Raw genomic sequence first — 17756 nt, forward strand, 5'->3', positions numbered from 1 at the left:
CGCGTCGAGGACGCGTCAAGGCGCGTGAAAGAGCGTGAAAGGGAGACTGAGATGCGAATGCATTTATTATTTTTGTATTTTATTATATTGTGCAGTGTGTGCCTTGTTTGCGACTTGGAAGATGCTTGTTCTGGAGTGCTTGCTATTGGCTTTTTTTGTTTTTTCTTGGTATATCATGTTAAACAACAGTACGGCGTCCTTTAGGCTTCGCCAGCAGCGGCTTCAGTAGCAGCTTCGGCATTCGCCTTGGCGACCTGCAGCAAATGCATCACGTACGCCTGCTGCTCGGCCGTCAACGCCTTCGTGAGCTCATTGTACGATGCAGGGTTGTGCTGCTGGAGCCCTGTGAAGACCTCACCGAAAACAACATATGGATCCAGGTCATCCAGAGGCGACTCAAAGTAGATCTCCTCCTCTAGATCGTCAGCATCATCTTCATCCTCATCCTCCTCCGCATCGTCATCCTCTTCCTCGCCATCCTCTTTGGCGGCGCTCTTCTTCGCTGCTTGCTGAGCCAGGTACTCGAGATATTCGTGGCCCTCGTCATAGACATCTTCCTCGTCGTCGACCCAGTCCTCCTCAATACCTTCCTCGTCAGAGGCGAGCGCCTTCTCCAGAGCAGTCTGTCCTTCCTCATCCTCATCGTCATCATCCTCGTCATCTTCATCCTCGTCGTCCGAGATGATGTTATACATTTTTTCCATCTCCTTGCGCTCTAATGAACATGAAAAAATGGCGGATACCGTTAACAGATTGTCGTTCGAAAATATGAGCTCAAGAGAGAATAGACGTTTAAAAGATGCTTACTGGCAAGAGCGGTGGGAAGACCCTCAAAGTTACGGATAATTCCGTTTAACACCTGAGGCCATGCGCTCTGGAGCGTGGCGGGCAACTGCTCGACAGGGACATTGATAATAGCGCACAGGGCAAAAATCGACAGCTTCTTGTCGTGCACGCGCGAGAACTTGTCCAGGTTCGCGAACCAGACCTCAAAGAAGCGCTGAGTCCATCCGTTCTCCTCCAAGAGACGCAGGGTCACGGGCGCATTGTAGTATAGAGCGTTCATTACAACCTCAGTAGCCTGGACACGGAACTCGACCGTCTGGATGCCCTCCTCGGGAGCCAGATAATGGAAGATCAGATTTAGGATAGGGGCAACATACTTGTCGACGTGGCCACGGCAATTCAGCATGAAGGACTCGGCCAACTTGCAGGCGCAGACGCGATCGTTCTCACCGAGACGGTCGCTCTTCATCACTGTCTCGATGATATCGTAAATCGTGTGCTGCACATTCTCGTTCGTGCAGAACACCTCCTTGCCATAGGAGATGTAGTTGTCGATCGATGGCAGCATCTCCTCCATAAAATCCAGTGCCGACTCCTTGAAGGTCTTGTAGATCAGCTCAAAGACGCCCCACATATTGACTGAGATGGCCTTAGCGGAGAACGTGCAACTGTCAATGATTTCGAAAACGCCATCAAACAGGTCAATGATCGCGTTCTGTAGTGTGAACGTAATCACGGGCAAAAGTGCAATCTCGAGCTGGTTCAACACCTCGGGTGTGCTCTCCAAGCTCAAGATCAGGGTGCCCATGGTCTTGAGAACACCCATGGCAGCCATCGTCTTGTCAGAGGCCTCGTCGATGGCGCGGTCTGAAACGTCCTCCAAGCCATCAGCACTGGGACCCATATCGGCGCAGATGCGCAAGAAGGTGTCACGCAACTGCTCACACAGCTGCACAGCAAATGGCGCTAGATCCTGAGCAAATACCTCTACGAACTCATCCATGACCTCCGAGAGTGTGTCAACGTCGATCTGGTTGGTAATAGACAAGAGCTCGTGCATGATGAACTGGAGATGAGGCTTCATGGCCTCGCGAACGTCATCATGGCGGATCATGGGGCGAAGGGCCAAGGCAGCAGTGACCTTGACAGGAAGTTGGCTATCGCGAAGGCTCTCCATCAAGCTGGTGAAAGCGATAGCGACATTGTTGGAATCCTCAAAGTCCAGCTCACTGAAGTGGTTAATCATTTCACAGGCCTATGCGTAATATACAAAATGAATAACGAGCGTTAGTCAGAAACAATTTTAGACCTGCATAGCACGCATCTCTTCTTGCTCGGGCCAACATACACGAGCGCGGAGGAATGGGAACTGGCTCTTGAACTCTGGAAAGACGTGGTTGACAATAAAGGGCTCCATGCTCTGGGCCAGCGATTTCTATACAGCGGAGCAAATTAAAAAATTCAAAAGGCGTCAGCAAGGATTTTGAATATTAAAGACACGAATGTGTGTGTTTGTGCGCCGGGACTTGCGCTCACCTTGCGGAGGATCAGTGGGGCCAAGGCTCCAATCATGACCAAAGCACCATCCTTCTCCCTAGGATTCTTGGCCTCTGCAGGGGACTCATTGTACTTCTGAAGAACATTGTTGACGAGGGAAAGGACTTGCATAAAGGCATTCTGCCTGTAGCGAGCCATGACGGTCATAAAGTTGGTCGCTGCTGTTGAAGGGCTGCTGAAATCCTCAAGGACATCTATTGGAAGTAATGAGCATTGTATTTAACAATCAATGAGGTTGATGGAGGTCCTTTCTTTCATACTGAAAAGGCAAGACTGGGGTTGCTCTTACCAATCTTGGCATGAACATATTCGACGGGATCATCGATCCAGAGCGCTTCATCTGCTTGTGTGAAGCACAGTTGAGGGAACACAAAGTGCGTGATCAAAGTCTCGGAGTGGGGCTTCATCAATGACCACATGTGCTTGTCCTTGACACTGTTCCGCGAATATAAAAAAGGCCCCAGGAATCATATTAGTCCATATTGTTGAAGTTACTGAGTGTACAATCTTCATGATCAAATTTGGCCAAGACAGTACCTCTCCTCGAAAAAGTTACCCATCAAGCAGAGGACGCGAGGGCTGAGCCACGCTTGCTTAGCAACCCAGAGTTCGACTTGCTTCATATATGCGGACAAAATGTTGGGCGCAAAGTTGTGGACAAAGCCGGTGGCAAAGGCCTTGAACTTCGACTCCGAAGTCAAAGCAGTAGGGTTTCCGTAACGAGTGTAAATACGGTTCAGGCATTGGTATGCCCATCTCTTCGCCTTCCACCAGGGGTGCTTCTCCAGCTCTTCTAAATCTGTAGGAAGACCCTCGGTAGGGACTGGCTTCTCGACCATTTGAATGAAGAGGGTACCCCAAGGAACGAGGGACGAGTTATCGCGGAGGCGCTCCGAGAGGTCCAGCTGAATAGTGTGGTGGTAGCACTTGAAGATGATCTTGAGCATCTCCGCGGCCTCGACGTTGTTGGCAGAGACCAATCCAGTGCCGATTTGCTGAATGGTCGGGAAGAAAGTAGCAATAATCTCCTCGACGGGTTCGCGATCCGAAACTTTGAATCTTATAACAAGGGTTTTCACACAGGATGATGATGAGAAAGTCAGTCAGAATACTTTTTGTGGCAGCAACGCACGGTATTTCAGCTGAAGAACATGGCAAGGACATACTTGTAGACGCGAGTAAGTTCCTTCAACGCCACCAATCCAACGTAGACAATCTTGGGATCCTGTGACTGAAGCAGGGCCTGGACTTGGCTGGGATAGCCTGGGTATTTGGCGGGAAAGTCGTTGGCGAGAATCACTCCGAGAACAGTAATCAGCTGAGTGCTATTTTGTCGATCAAGAAAGTAAATGAAAGAAAGTCCCTATATTAGCAAACGCTCTTCTGTGCATGATGGACGACAGTCTACTGGTCGAGGGAAGGTTGCCTTACCGGACGACTGGAGGAGTGCTGGCCAAGAGTTGAAGAATGTTGCTCTTGATGGTATCCCTGTCACCCTCAGAGATCTTGAGGTGCTCGGGTGCAGACTCTGACTCGAACCAGTAGCGCTTGATGGCATTCTTAAAGTAGATTGATGCTACAGTGGCAATGTGTTGTATAGTATGAATAACCTTGTCATTCTCCCACGCCAACTGTGCCCACCGAAGGTAAAGTTCACGCGAGCACTTACCAGCCTGGCGCACATGCATATCTGACTCTTCAGATCCGATGATCTGCATGGACGAAAGAAGGGTGCCCTGAGTGCCCTCGAGCTACACAATAAAAAAAAATAAAAAAAAAAAAACGACAGAGGAAGCGCGTTAATAACACATAACCTGACACGCATTTTCAAGAGAAAAAGACCCTTGCGGTATTTACGATATCCACGCGACAAGTAAGCATGTGTCTATGTGGGGATTCGAGAACGTGTTCCCAGGAGCGTGATCAGTACCTGCTTTAGCTGCAACTCAGCCTGCATGCGGACATTGGTGTCCTGCTGGAATGTGGCCTGGAACAGGCTGTAGAGTGCTTGGATGTCCATGACTTCAGTCGTTTGCAGATCTCCTTGAATTTGAATGAATAGAACAACAAAGGTGATGATCCGCAAATGAAAAGAAGGGATGGAGAGGAGAAAAGGTGTGAAGAAGGACGAGGAGTGGCGAGGAGAAGTGAGCCATGAAGGCAACATAAAAAAAAAAAGAAAAAAAAAAAAACATAGCCGTTGAGTGGCAGTCACCCTCAGGGGTAAGCCAAACAACGCGTATGTTTAGTACGGAGAAGGGTCGCACGTTTGTTCTCTACTAATCTCCCTCCTCTTTCTTTGAAAGATGCTCCTGGCCGGCAACCAGTTCTTTGTGCGCAATTACCAGGGAGAATGCTGTGCGGTTCCTGCCCTGGAACCGCGTTAACCATAATTTATATCATATGACGGGAATGGTTGCTGCCACGCAAGGGACTGTTTCACAGTTAAGGTTCCTATCTGTTGAGTCAACCCAAAAGAGGAGATCAAAACTGTGCGGGGGCATAACACCTCTTCCTTTCCTTCCTCTCTCCCCAACCAACTCATTCGTCTCATCCGCTCACTCACTCAACAAGAATGTTGTCTGCCACCGCTGCTGCCCGCTTGCCGACTCACCTTCGTCTCGCAGGAGCAAGAACTCTCAACAGACTGCAGCCACGAGCGCTTTCAAAGGTCGTTCTCACCCCGCCTCAAATTCTCCATGCAGGCTTCTCTACATTCCCCAAAGCAGCTTATGCCTCGGCTGTAACTGGAGAGAAAAAGCCCTTCACCTCAGACAAGTACCCATATCTGAAGAGGGATCACTCCTTCAAGAAGGTACCTCTCTATTTCCAACAGTACTTTAGGACCAAATGAATCACACAACCAACATACGACCTACTTATGCGCTCCGATCTGTATGCTAACAATGCGATAGCTAACGGATCAGGACATTGAATACTTCAAGTCCATCCTCGCGCCCTCGGGTGTGTCGCAGGACGAGGAAGATCTTGAGGCGTTCAACATCGACTGGATGCAAAAGTACCGCGGACAGTCCAAGTTGGTGCTGAAGCCATCGTCCACAGAGCAGGTCTCCAAGATCCTGAATTACTGCAATGAGAACAGGTACGTCCGGTCAGGCACATTCTCGTCTCGCACATCATGGAAGTCACTGAAATCTCACCCTTTCTTCATCCGTACTATAGGTTGGCAGTAGTCCCCCAAGGAGGAAACACAGGCCTTGTAGGAGGCGGAGTGCCAGTGTTTGACGAGATTATCATTTCGACTGCAAACATGAACTCTGTCAGGAGCTTTGATGCCGTCTCTGGTAAAGTCATGGAAACGCTTGATGTATTAGAGTCAATACTGTCATGAAAGGCTTTCTAATTCGGAGGATGATTTCGCTCTATCCTATAGGCGCACTGGTGTGCGATGCTGGGTGTATTTTGGAAGTGCTTGACAACTATCTTGCCGAAAGAGGATACATTATGCCACTGGATCTTGGCGCAAAAGGAAGGTATGTCCTATCATCGGTACTTCAGTATGTGAATTCTCAGCGAGTGAAGACATCTTTAGCGTATCTGACAGAATTACCTGTTAACTTGTCGAATAGCTGCCATATCGGAGGCAATGTAGCTACGAATGCCGGGGGACTGCGACTCTTGCGTTATGGATCGCTTCACGGAACTGTTCTCGGCCTGGAAGTGGTACGCAACTGATGTAACGAAGTCGAAAGAAGCGCGGAGCTGCTGGAACACAGCTTAGTAACTACATTTCTCTACAATCGAACAAATAGGTCTTGCCCGATGGAACAATCTTGGACAATCTTTCGACTTTACGCAAGGACAATACCGGATATGACTTGAAGCAGCTCTTTATCGGTTCAGAGGGAACGTTGGGTATTGTCACCGGAGTCTCCATTGCAGCCCCAAAACGATCCAAGGCCGTCAACGTTGCATTGTTGGGCGTCAGTAGTTTTGAGCAGGTCCAGGCTGCATACAAGAGATCCAGGGATGAGCTCTCGGAGATTTTGTCAGCTTTCGAGTTCTTTGACAGGGCATCGATCGATCTGGTCAAGAAGCACCTGGTTGCAGGAAAGAACGACCCATTAGAATCGCCCCATCCCTTCTACGTCTTGATCGAGACTAGTGGAAGCAACAAGGATCATGATGACGAGAAGCTGAACAACTACCTGGAGGGTCTACTGACGGACGATGTTGTTCAGGATGGTGTTGTTGCACAGGATACGACCCAGTTCAAGAACCTGTGGGCGATCCGTGAGGGTATTCCTGAAGCCTGCTCGAAGACAGGAGCGGTGTACAAGTACGATCTGTCGATCCCTGTCCCAGTTTTCTATCAAATGGTTGAGGACATGCGCGCCAGACTGGATGACGCTGGCGTATTAGGCGAGGACAAGGATGTGGACTGCGTCGTCGGCTTTGGACACATTGGTGATGGTAAGGGATGCTCTTTGGACTGCATATGATCTATAACTTGGCAGGCACTAAGACACACCTCGTTACGCTGAATAGGCAACCTACATCTAAACATTGCGGCCAAGGGCTACTCGGAGAAGGTCGTTAACGTTATTGAGCCATATGTCTACGAGTGGACCTCCAAGCACGCGGGATCAGTCTCGTCTGAACATGGTCTGGGTCTTTTCAAGGCCCCGCATCTGCACTACTCCAAATCACCATCGATGATTTCCATGATGAGGAGGATCAAGGATATGATTGACCCCAACGGCATCATGAACCCATATAAATACCTGCCCGAGAAATAGGGGAGTCACATAAAATACCTTCACCCAACAATAAAATACACACAGCATGAGTGCATAGACGATCAGCATACCGCCACATATTGAACCTTAGATACTGTGGGATGCCAAACGCGTCGCACCCTTCTTCCGCACTTTGATTCTTATCGCGCATGCTTCGGCGTCCGGTCGTGTGTTCGTGTAGTCCTGTAATGGATCTACCCCTGCATCTTTGTATACACATACATGCCATGAGCTTGTCCTGAAGCTATCGAAACGATCGATCGGAACTAACATCAATGAAAGATAACCCTATATTCCTAGATCGATTGCAGATTGCGATAGATAGTCAGATCACCCTGAGTAAACACGCTCAGCCTTCATGGACGTGCTCAAGTTTTATGTCAGATGTCCCCTCGACAAGGCGATAAGCCGACAAGGAAGGTGTAAGTTGACGATTGTACATGTGGATGGGAGCCAGATAAGCCGATAATGCAGGGTGTGTTTGCATCATGCATCCGCCTTCGTTCCACAGGGTGTTCATGCAGCTGGCCCCAGCACAGTTTGCTTACGACGCTGTCGTCACCCAATTGCTCCAAATTCAAAATTGTTGAGAGGGTGCTCTCCTCTTTTGCGAACCCACTGAGGCACGAGACCGCTGCTCTTCTTTTTTTCCTCGTACTTGCTTAAACTGCAGCCTATTGGTCCTGTCCATAAGGCCAGTCTAGTAGGCGACAGATGGACTTCCATTTTCTCATGGATACCTTTGCGGACTTCCAATACCCAAGAACCATAAAAATACTAGGCTGGCCGCACGAGAGGAGGTGCGCTTATTACAAAGCGACGCATGGGGAATCCACATGCACTTTGTCAGCCAACATGTGGAGACGGACATCAAGTGGAGAAGGGCCTATAGCGATTAGAGAACGATCGTACGACTGAAGTTGGGCCATAGACAACATGCAATAGTCTACATGTGTTCTTATCGATGGGGTTTTCAATCACGCCCTATCCACATTTACACGAACGTATGCACGCGACAGCGCTCATTTATGCAAGCACCCCAAGTAAGCAAGCCAAAAACATTGGGCGGTGCTTAGTCCTACAACGGAAACGGAGACGGACGCATGCCTTGAGGTTGGGAAATAGCAATCATATGTCGACACTATCATCCTTTGTGGTTCTACCATTTCCCTCCACTCCATCCTCCCACGCTTCTGCAGGGGCTGGTTCTGCATTCAAACCGTTGGCAGGGCTTGCCAGTTGGGTTGATCCTCTCCTTTTGCTGTTGTGCAATGACAATTTTGGTTCTACCATTTGGCTGTCTGCGCAAGGGACTGTGACAAACCACACGGTATCTGAAGGTTCTTGTGAACTACTGTAGACAGGCGCTGCAAACACTTTGTTGTTGTTGTTGTTGTTGATGATGATGAGCTGCAAGAACCCAAATGTCTTTTTGCTCATGAATAACAAAAAATATGATGCCGAGTGACGATCGCGGAATAGGGATCCGTAAATTTGTCCCATCTATTACTTTACGTATTGGGAAAAAAATCCTTTCCCCAGAGTCTAGTCTAGACGAGATGGCAGTCGGTTTATAGTCCGTCAAAGATGGACGATCCCAAGATCGGCGTGCCGTAGAGGATTAAAGGGTTTGAAGATTAGAGGTACATAGATCGTATGATCAGCAGAGTACATTTACATTACTCGGTGGGTGTGGTTTGTTGGTGCCCTTTGGCCTCTTTTCTGACCGACAGTTGACAGTGCAAGTGTATGTGTACACACACACCTGGGCCTTTTGATTTTGTATCCTGTTTCTCGTAATTTCTGTCATGCCCATAGAACAGCCAGTGTCCGATGAAGATAGAAGCCCCTACGATATAACACACAGAAGTTAAAATAAAAACACTCACGCAAACATTACGCATTGTCCAGGAGCGGGTCTTTGACGGAAGAAGAAAAAAATAGGGCACTGTACACAGAGTCGTGGCACTTGCACACGCACCCAAGAAGTGAAGGAAGAAGGAACGAATCCACCTTTGAGCGGTCTGTTGGGCTTGTTGTTCCGTGGGATACATGCATGCACGCAGAATACTGGGATTGCGTGGTAAGAGAACAGCCGATATGTAGTTTACATTGGTTGAGGGAGGACGCGGGGCACGGTATACAATTGGGTGCGGTACCCCCAGCTAGACCTACTTTGCTGACTTTTTATCGCGCCTGTGTGTTGTGTGTACTGTACGGTACTTATCCATAGCCATGGCCAGCCCTGTCTGACAACGAGAAAAAGAGCTGTTTGGTCAACAGCTGGCTAGCTGGCTATCTGACTCTAGGCGCATTCTTGGTTACTCATGGGATGCTCACTGTCCGAAAAGCATTACGCATTACAAAAGAAATCAAACAGTTGAGAGCACGATATGAAAAAGACGATTTCACAATGGCAGCACGCAAAAAAAAAAAGTGAGAGCGTGTTGGAGTGCTATTGAATAGATAGACGGACAGACAGACAGACAGGCCCTAGAACGAAACCAGCACTATTCATTTACGGTATAGAATCAAAGGGGACCCTGAGTCCTTTTGTTCTTCCGCCAGTTCTTAAAATAAAATGAGATCGAGAGTAAAACGATCCACCCTCATCGACCAAAAATGTGAAAAAGGGAGAGCGAAGAGTGAGGATCGATAATCTTTCTGAAAAGGGCTGCGATGTCAAATGGCTGTTGCACTTCGTCTTTTCTTTGCTGGGGTAGAAATGGTTCTTCCTGGTTGCGGACTTGGACAGTGCCATGCCGCACTATGACTGCATGGATATGCAGCAAGCAACGAGGGTACATGGACAGGTACTGTCTTGTCCTCTTTGCAACCAACCCCTGGACTTTAAAAAAGAAAGAAAGAATGCACCAGCATGCAGCAAAAAAGAAGAAGGGCGAGCGAGTTCATCCCTCCGACGAGAGTCTTTTTTCCCTTGCTTTCTCGTGGCAAAATAGCTCTTGCCTTTTCCTTCCTTCTTTCTTTCTCTTGCATCCTTTTACTCCCTTACTTCATTCTCGTTCTCGTTCTGGTCCTCATTCACCTTCCTCTTTCCCATTGCCGATTCACACTTTCCGGATCTCTCACTTTCACACTTGTTCTGGCTGCATATATCTTAGCCAATCTCAACGCGACACTCCCGCCAAATTCTTGTTTCTTATTCTGAGTCGCGGCCAGTAACATCCCTCCATACCCCTGGATACAAATCTGTGCCTGAAGACAGTGAGAGAGTGTGTGAGATAGCGCGCGAGAGAGAAACGAGAGAGACGAGAGAGAGAGACCGTTTCTTTTTTTGTTTTTCTTCTCTCCAACGGCCTACACCGCCCTTTATCCTGTCCTTGCTGTCTCTCTTCAACTTATCTCTCCCTATCCTCACCCACACACATTGAATCACTCCTTTTTTCTTCTTCGTTTTTCATTCTCCTTCTGCACACACTCCACTTTTTCCGCACCTTCTTCCTCTCATAAACATCCATACATCCTCACACTTCCAAGTCGAGCATGATTCCTGCACTTACACATCTACTATAGCCCCGTACCCCGTTCTCCCACTCTCCTTTTCTTCTGAACCATCAGCCTATTTCCCTGTTCTCTTGTCCCTTCTCCTGCCTGTCCGTTTGTCTGACCAGGTAAGGCGACGAACGATTGCACCGGCATCTTTACCTGCTCCTGTAAACTAGTCCTTTCTGCTAACAGCCACTTTGCACTCTTTTGTCCTTTATTCCCCTCAACCCCTTATCGATCGTATAACATAGATCGCATTCTCAACAACACTGATCGCATTCTCAACAACACTGACCGTTTGTCGCTAAACTGCTTCAATGTTGCGCAAAAAGACCTCCTTCTCCAGCTATACTTCAAACTCACCCACACTCTCGCCCGTATCTTCGCGACCCAGCACCTCTTCCAGTCATCATCAGCACCCCAGTGGCGTTCGTCGGGCTTTGTCTAATCTCCAGAACGTTCTACAGACAGCCCGGAGATCGTCTTCGGACGAGCGGAGAACTCCAATCACCACAATAGCATCGCAACAGAACAGTCGCAGTGGAAGCGGCAACAGCAGTATCAACAGCGCTACCACCACAGCGACCACTATTAGCAACATCGAGCCATATTCAGCATCGTCAACACGCAGCGCCATAAGTCATACCCATCGTAGCACCTTGAATCATTCCAGCTTCTCTGCACACTCCAACAGAACCACGGACTCGTTCTATTCCTCTAATAGTACCATGACCCACCTCACGACCGACGACGACAGCTCCGCAACGGCCAGTCATTCTATTCGCCTGCAACGGTCTCGTCAGAACAGCAGAGCTGGCTCCCTACCCTCCTCTCCCCTCGCCGGCTCATTTTTACATAACGGCAATAACTCGGTCGCAACATTGACCCACGGTATGCAAAATACAGAGATAGCTGTAGATGAGGGCCAGGAAGACGGAAACGACGCTTTGGACGGTCATGGACACGGCATGACCGGTCCGACTACTGCAGGAGGCCCGCTACAGCTTCGTGTTCGACACTTCGAACGCGGCGCGTCCTACTCGGGCTATCTCACAAAGTTTTCCTCCCGGACCTTCTTCTCGCGCAAACAATGGAAACGACGCTACTTTATTCTTCATCAATCATCGCTTCACTGCTTCAAGTCCTCAGATCCTCAACACCCACTGCTTGAATCGCTAAAACTCTGCGCAGATACCATTATCTGTGTGACCGATATCTTCTCCGGTAAACGCTATTGTCTACAGATCACATCTCCAGGCGAGAAGAACTGGTATGTGCTCGCGGACACGGCCGCAGAGATGTCGGGCTGGCTCCGGGAGCTCAAGGCGATCGTACTCCGGTTCCGTGGCATCACAATAGACTCACGACCGGGAACTCACTACTCGGATTCTTCGGAAATGTCGGATCTTTCCTCCTCGTCTGCAGCCATGGCCGATGCTGCACCTATGCCTACGATTCCGAGCCAATACGACGCCTTTGCCATGTTCAACCGATCACCTTCGCCTCCCCTGCGTTCTCCTCACCCCTCGCAGCAGTTTGATCTCTATCAGTTTTCTACCATGGGCAGCAACAGCCTTCCCTCCAGATCATTGACACCAAAATCCCTCCTCTTAATGTCTGGATCGAGTTCACAAGACGAGAGTCTAGGACAAGAGTCCATGGAGAGAAAGAGCAGCACAACTTCATCAACCCAGGCTCCGACTGAATACGCGAGCTTCGGCACGGTCATGGAACAAGCAGACGCACTTCCACCAGAGGAGGAGCGATCCCAGCCCTTCCCACCGCTTTCCCCACCCGTGGAGCCTCGCCGCAACCGTGGATCTGACATGGCTGGCTTCGCCCATGGTGTAAGCACAGCTACACCCAGGTCTACCACGGGTAGCGGACGCCGCGTCTCCATTGCCATCGACTGGCCCGAGACGATGATCACGCTCCCGCGCCGGAGTTCCCAGAGATTGATGGGAAGCCCTTCGCGACCTATGAGTCCAGTGTCCTCGCGTCCAATGAGTCCCAACTTTAACAGGTCCAGCCCTCGGTCCTCTCTGGTGGTCTCTCCACCACCACGAAGCATCCACAGGCCGTCCAGTGTCACGACCAGACATTCGACACAGCTCTCGCCGCTGCAGATCGCCACGATTGGACTTCAGTCTGCAAACAGCTCCTCCCGTCCCATGTCTCCCATCAGTGAGTTGTCTCCCGGGCTCCGAGGTTCGGCTTCCAGGGCAGCGGGCGCTCGTCATCTTCGTAACAGCTCCTTCCTGGAACTGTCCTTGGCTTCACCTACGGGCCCTATTCAAGAACGGACATACAGGAGCCCTTCCCGACCAACGATCCTTACAACTACCTCAAGACCCATGTCTCCAACGCTGTCCTCCGCCCCAACATCGCCGCTGCCGGAACCACCTCGATCAGAGTCTCCTTTTTCGGCCCTCAAGCACTCGCTCTCGAACGGATCCGTTCACCGCATCTCAATCGTACCAAGGCATCATGACCCAGAGCAGCTGATCAAGCATCGTCCCTCCCAGACCCGCTCCCGCTCAAAGTCGCAGGAGTTGACATTGAGCGCTAAACAGATCGAGGTCCCTCTGAGAGTCAGTCGCGCCAATACCCCTTCGCCGCGTCTCGGTGCGACAAACACAACCGGACTTGGGGAAGCGACTCCACCTCCGTCGCCGAAGGGTCCTAAATGGCTCGGGGATGCCGCAATGAACAAGCATATGCCCTTGATGCACGGCAGTTTGATCTTACCACCTCCACCTATGGGTCAGCAGCCCGAGCCACCTGTCTCGGCGACATCGTCGAACGTCAGCAGTCCGCTCCCGAGTCGACCTGCTTCGATGCAGCTGTATCATAAGCATTCGCTCTCGAGCTCGTCTCTTCGGTCCGTAAGTTCGTTTTCGTCCATGACCTCGGTGAGCAATGCGTCGCATGGCAGTGCTGTGAGCAGGAAGCCTTCCAGTCGGGATCCGGCACTCTGTGCACGTCTTGCGACGTTGACCCCGATTTCATTAGGCTCTGACTCTGTGGTGCCGTCCCCACCACAGACAGCATTGCCACCAATTCCTTTGCCAACCCCACCTACTACTACATCATTGGCCATGCCTGAGGAGAAGGAGAGGGAGGAGTCGTCTGTGGGGACAATAGATTCTATGGCTCTAGTCATTGAGACGACAGCGCAGCTGCTGGAGCTCGCTTCGGGCACGAAGGCGGGGGATACAGACAAGGGCGAGGAAGAGAGTTCGATTGCGGAAGTTGATCTTGTCAAGAACCAGGCTGCGGGATTCGAGATCATCATGGAAGAGGAAGATGAAGACGAAGACGCAGAACGCGAATCCGTAGTCAGCGGAGAAGCCGTCGCACCCGACAATATCGAAGAGTTCAAGGACATTGAGGAGTCTGAGGAGAAAGTGATGGCACCGACATTGAACGACGAGACCACGACTGAGGCGGAGAAGGAGAGCGAGACAGTGGCCTCGGTTGTGGAGGAATCAAAGGATGTGAAGGCGACGTCTTTGGCCTTAGTTGTTGATGTGGATGCGCAGATGGAGTCTCTTAGTATTGCGGCGCCCGAGAAGCAGAGCTCGTCCGTGAAGGTCGAAGAGCTTGAGGACGAGGGCGCTGATAAGGAGCCGGAGCTGACAGAACAGAGCATTCTTGCAGCTACATCGGCGGAATCTGCGTAGATCCGAGATGCTTGGTTCTTTTTTTTTTTTTTTTTTTTTTTTGTCTATTTCATTGCCTGTTGATACCCCTTCCCCTTCCCCACCTTCACATTCGCAACCCTATTCATGTCTGTCAATCTCCATCCTCTTCTTTGACCTATCTCGCTTACCCTCTCACTAATACCAAATACCATCGTTATCCGTTTGTTTGTTTGCTTGTCTGTTTGTTTTTTGTTTTTGCTCCATCGCACTTCCTAATCCCCAGCATCTTCTCACTTGTGTTCAGTCTCGTTCTTCATCTTCATTTCTACATAGCTGTGTTTAGTTTTATCAATATAATCACCAATGCCCCAACAGGGAGCAAACTGGTCTAACAAAAGAAAAAATGTGCATGTATTTGTTGCTCTGCTCATTGAAGAACTATTGCTGCTTAAAGGAGACAGATGAAGTCTACTTGAAATTGTGAATAGGTGGCCCATACAGGATATCACTCCTGATGACATACTTGACTCCCTCCGTGACCCTACTTCCCTCATGAACCAAATCATGCTGGAAGACCAAGACTTGACCCGTCTTTGGCTCGACCGCCAGCTTCTTCCCGTCCTCGTCCCCATCCTGCCGCCAAAGCATCCGCTCCTCTAAAAAGGTCGTCGCCCCGCCCTTGCAGGCCTCATTCAGATAGAACTGCACCGTGATCTTTGTAACGTGTCCGGATCCGTCCGCACGACGGTACTCGCCATCCATATGTTGCTGGAACTGATCCCCTGGATTATATTTGAGGAACCGCAGTCGCTCGTTCATTCCGATGATCGGGCGGGATTGGTAGGTGGCCGGGATAAAGGGTCGGATGCGGGAAAAGAGTTCGGCAGCGAAGGGAATATCATCGATGAGGACGCGTTGGCCGTCACGGTAGCCCGGTATGTGGACTCCGGCCCCAGTTTGGGAGACGTTCACGAGGGCGACGTCGTAGCCGATAGATTCAGAGCGAGTGATCAGGGCTGCGCATTCTTTGGGACTGAGGATGTCTTGGAGGGTGAAGGCGACAACGGGTAGGCCTTGACGGTTTCGAGAGAGAAGAGGCTTGAGGTCCAGGTTAACGGGTGTCGGGGGTGAACGTTGTAGAGCTGCGGATTTGTGAGGATCGAGGATCGCGTGGAGGGGGTGTGAGGTCATGGTTCTTTGTGCGATGGATGAATTGGGAGTGGTGCTGTTGCTGGTAAGGTGTTCAACTGTTGCTTCCGGAGGAAGTGTTCAAGCGCTGCTCGTTTATATACCGACAGCTTCGGTCAAGGAAGCGCATGATGCGCATATCTCATACGTGGTAGAAAGCCTGTCCAACCATAAGTGCTTCGCCACAGCATAACTGAACGTGGAGGCCCAGAAAGACCTGTACTGCCACTTTCCGCAGCCTTTTTCACCTACTTGAGCCTGGGGCTTTGATATGAACTTGCTCGGCTTGACCGGCCCCCTCCATTCTTGCTCCTGGAGTCACCATCATACTTCGCCCTTCTGCAGGCCGTCCTGAGCACTCCATGGATCGTGTAACCTTCAGAACCTTCGATACGTAAAAGGCCCCCTTAAGTCTTTCTCGGCTGTGGAGACTGAGTCTACATGCTGCTGGCAGGAGCTCCCGAGTTCCTTGAACTGCGGAGACAACTCGGTTCCTCGAGGGTTGGGAACACCTCACAGGCTGAATCATTGCCTCGAAGTCATTGATGCTCGTCAATGCTCTGTAGCCTCGATCCGCTTATCTTTTTTGGGGTGCCCTAACAGCTTTGTACACCGTTAACTGTTCCAGATATGGCGTTCTTTGGAGAACCGCAGGCTCCAGGGCTTTACAGGGATGAACGAATCCACGACCACGACCGTTGCTGTATTATTTATACCTAGATTGATGGTAAGCACGATGTGGCTCTCTTGGTCCTTAACTTCCTCTTGCACTTCCTCCGGACTCAAAATCGCTTTGGCGAGGTACTTCGTGTATATCCTTATTTGCCTTTGTCAGCTTTATGGAGCAGGAGGCGCTGCAGGCGTTGTTGCTACTGTCCTTGATTTGTCCTTATTTTAGTCCTCGTCCTCGTCTTCATCCTTCTTGTGCTAAGCCAGGCTGTAAACGTGGGCCTTGAGCTGAAGACCGTCCCCTTCCGAGTGGTGCTGTCCAGAACATTCCCTGTGATTGCTATTGCCTTCACATCTTTTCTGGCTCTTTAGTGTTCTGGTGTGGACGCAGACTGAGTCGTGAGTGTTTCGAGCTGCTCTCGGTAAGGCGAAGGGTCTAGACCGAGCAGGTGTGGCAAGGATAAGTTATCGGGAGAGAAAATGCCGTGCAAACTTATCGATCGTAGTTAGGTTCCTTGTCATGAAACAACAGCTTTCGAAAAAGCTCCCCCGAATGGGACTGAGTCATTGCCTAGACATCTTTTTGGGGTCCTCCGGATGTACTAGTCAGTCTGCTCCTGATTTCCCTGTTAGGTCCTCTGATCTTCAAGACTGTCCTTGTAGGCTGACATCGGAAGATACGTGAAACGTACTGAAAGCGGTGATTTGGCACTAAGGACCCAAAAAAAACGAACACCGGGGCCTGGACTGACGGCCTGCCGTGGTCCTGCCGTGGCCCCAGACTGTGCTCATGAAAGCGGCCAGATGTTAATCTATCCAAAGACAAAGCAAACATGAAGAAAACGCTTTAACAAATGGATAGTTTAGGAGTACCCAGGTTGTATGGCAAAATAGCAAACAGAGAGACTCACCTGGAGCACTTACCCTTTTCTTCAACTAGAAAACAAGTGCCTGGAGGCAAGATCTGTTCAGGTCTCCCAGTGTCTGGCCAACACGTTCTAAAAAAAAAAAATGATACGAGACCGCATTGCCGACGTGCCTTTCATGCTCTGGATCGTGGCGCCCTTGCCCCCAACCATTACCTAAAAAGGATTCAAGTACGATGTGTCAAAAATTGCCGCCGCTACCCTTGGTTCTGTCGTCCCAGTGATACATCCTTTTATGAGTGTCTTGAAAAATTCCTGCTTTTCCTGAGAAATGTACTAGAACTTATCGCAGCAGATCTAGATATCTTCCGAGTCTGGGTCGGTCGATGGACACTCTGCCTGGTCTCATTGATACAGTTAAACGTTGCCAGTCCTCCGCATCTGATCAAACCCGTGTTGAGCTTGACGAGGTCCTGAATCGTCAATTCGATGTGCAGACTCGTTTCAAGATAGTCATCGGCGTCGTAGTTCTGCTGGAGTCCACGTTAAAAGTAGCGACCATTTGTTCCAACGTTCATTGCTATTGTTGCGAAATTGCCGTTTATCACGTCGATTATACATTGGTAATCGTCACGGACTCCAGATGCTGTTAGGTTGGTCTCCTGCATAGATCGAGTTGGCGACAGCCAAGGACTCAAATCTAGCTTCTCTAGCGATGGGGTGACTGGGAGAACACGGGCGTCTTGTGAGGGTTGGTGGTAGGATGTGGCTGCGATCAT

At 50.1% G+C, this 17756-nt stretch overlaps 6 protein-coding genes across 6 annotated transcripts; 2 read left to right on the top strand and 4 right to left on the bottom strand.

Annotated features, from left to right (window-relative positions):
• Positions 1–59: 59 nt before the first annotated feature.
• BC939DRAFT_527374 (armadillo-type protein) lies at positions 60–4491 on the bottom strand. Its single transcript, XM_051561414.1, has 10 exons — positions 4274–4491; positions 4013–4094; positions 3775–3919; positions 3510–3668; positions 2881–3402; positions 2633–2778; positions 2323–2537; positions 2135–2221; positions 808–2041; positions 60–715 (listed from the first exon to the last, which is right to left on the bottom strand). The coding sequence occupies exons 1-10, from the start codon at positions 4361–4363 to the stop codon at positions 201–203; spliced, it is 3195 nt and encodes a 1064-aa protein (XP_051414185.1). The 5' UTR covers positions 4364–4491; the 3' UTR covers positions 60–200.
• A 371-nt stretch (positions 4492–4862) lies between these two features.
• On the top strand, positions 4863–7201 carry BC939DRAFT_445903 (uncharacterized protein). Its single transcript, XM_051554865.1, has 7 exons — positions 4863–5158; positions 5259–5446; positions 5527–5648; positions 5738–5837; positions 5934–6027; positions 6117–6777; positions 6853–7201. The coding sequence occupies exons 1-7, from the start codon at positions 4919–4921 to the stop codon at positions 7101–7103; spliced, it is 1656 nt and encodes a 551-aa protein (XP_051414186.1). The 5' UTR covers positions 4863–4918; the 3' UTR covers positions 7104–7201.
• Positions 7202–8664: 1463 nt separating this feature from the next.
• BC939DRAFT_445904 (uncharacterized protein) lies at positions 8665–9181 on the bottom strand. Its single transcript, XM_051554866.1, has one exon. The coding sequence runs from the start codon at positions 9155–9157 to the stop codon at positions 8783–8785; it is 375 nt and encodes a 124-aa protein (XP_051414187.1). The 5' UTR covers positions 9158–9181; the 3' UTR covers positions 8665–8782.
• A 608-nt stretch (positions 9182–9789) lies between these two features.
• Positions 9790–14293, top strand: BC939DRAFT_491515 (uncharacterized protein; the record flags this gene model as incomplete). Its single annotated transcript, XM_051559491.1, has 4 exons — positions 9790–9822; positions 10226–10328; positions 10638–10735; positions 11141–14293. The coding sequence occupies 4 exons, from the start codon at positions 9790–9792 to the stop codon at positions 14291–14293; spliced, it is 3387 nt and encodes a 1128-aa protein (XP_051414188.1).
• A 351-nt stretch (positions 14294–14644) lies between these two features.
• Positions 14645–15550, bottom strand: BC939DRAFT_445906 (uncharacterized protein). Its single transcript, XM_051554867.1, has one exon. It carries the CDS (start codon positions 15443–15445, stop codon positions 14723–14725), a length of 723 nt encoding a protein of 240 aa, XP_051414189.1. The 5' UTR covers positions 15446–15550; the 3' UTR covers positions 14645–14722.
• Positions 15551–16479: 929 nt separating this feature from the next.
• Positions 16480–17756, bottom strand: BC939DRAFT_501476 (uncharacterized protein; the record flags this gene model as incomplete). Its single annotated transcript, XM_051560170.1, has 3 exons — positions 16480–16547; positions 17393–17510; positions 17616–17756. 3 exons carry the CDS (start codon positions 17754–17756, stop codon positions 16480–16482), a joined length of 327 nt encoding a protein of 108 aa, XP_051414190.1.

This window comes from Gamsiella multidivaricata (genome assembly GCF_025024155.1).
Source record: "Gamsiella multidivaricata strain RSA 2152 chromosome Unknown BC939scaffold_19, whole genome shotgun sequence".
NCBI lineage: Eukaryota > Fungi > Mortierellomycota > Mortierellomycetes > Mortierellales > Mortierellaceae > Gamsiella > Gamsiella multidivaricata.

What these genes read in the sequence shown, in the direction of transcription:
- BC939DRAFT_445906 (XM_051554867.1), bottom strand. Translation starts at nt 15,445, where the DNA reads ATGACCTCACACCCCCTCCACGCGATCCTCGATCCTCACAAATCCGCA.
- BC939DRAFT_527374 (XM_051561414.1), bottom strand. Translation starts at nt 4,363, where the DNA reads ATGGACATCCAAGCACTCTACAGCCTGTTCCAGGCCACATTCCAGCAG. An exon ending in GAACTTACTCGCGTCTACAA is followed by an intron (nt 3,403 to 3,509) that starts GTATGTCCTTGC and finishes CCTTGTTATAAG; the next exon opens with ATTCAAAGTTTCGGATCGCG. An exon ending in GGTAACTTTTTCGAGGAGAG is followed by an intron (nt 2,779 to 2,880) that starts GTACTGTCTTGG and finishes TTCGCGGAACAG; the next exon opens with TGTCAAGGACAAGCACATGT.
- BC939DRAFT_445903 (XM_051554865.1), top strand. Translation starts at nt 4,919, where the DNA reads ATGTTGTCTGCCACCGCTGCTGCCCGCTTGCCGACTCACCTTCGTCTC. An exon ending in AATTACTGCAATGAGAACAG is followed by an intron (nt 5,447 to 5,526) that starts GTACGTCCGGTC and finishes TCCGTACTATAG; the next exon opens with GTTGGCAGTAGTCCCCCAAG. An exon ending in GAGCTTTGATGCCGTCTCTG is followed by an intron (nt 5,649 to 5,737) that starts GTAAAGTCATGG and finishes TCTATCCTATAG; the next exon opens with GCGCACTGGTGTGCGATGCT.
- BC939DRAFT_445904 (XM_051554866.1), bottom strand. Translation starts at nt 9,157, where the DNA reads ATGTATCCCACGGAACAACAAGCCCAACAGACCGCTCAAAGGTGGATT.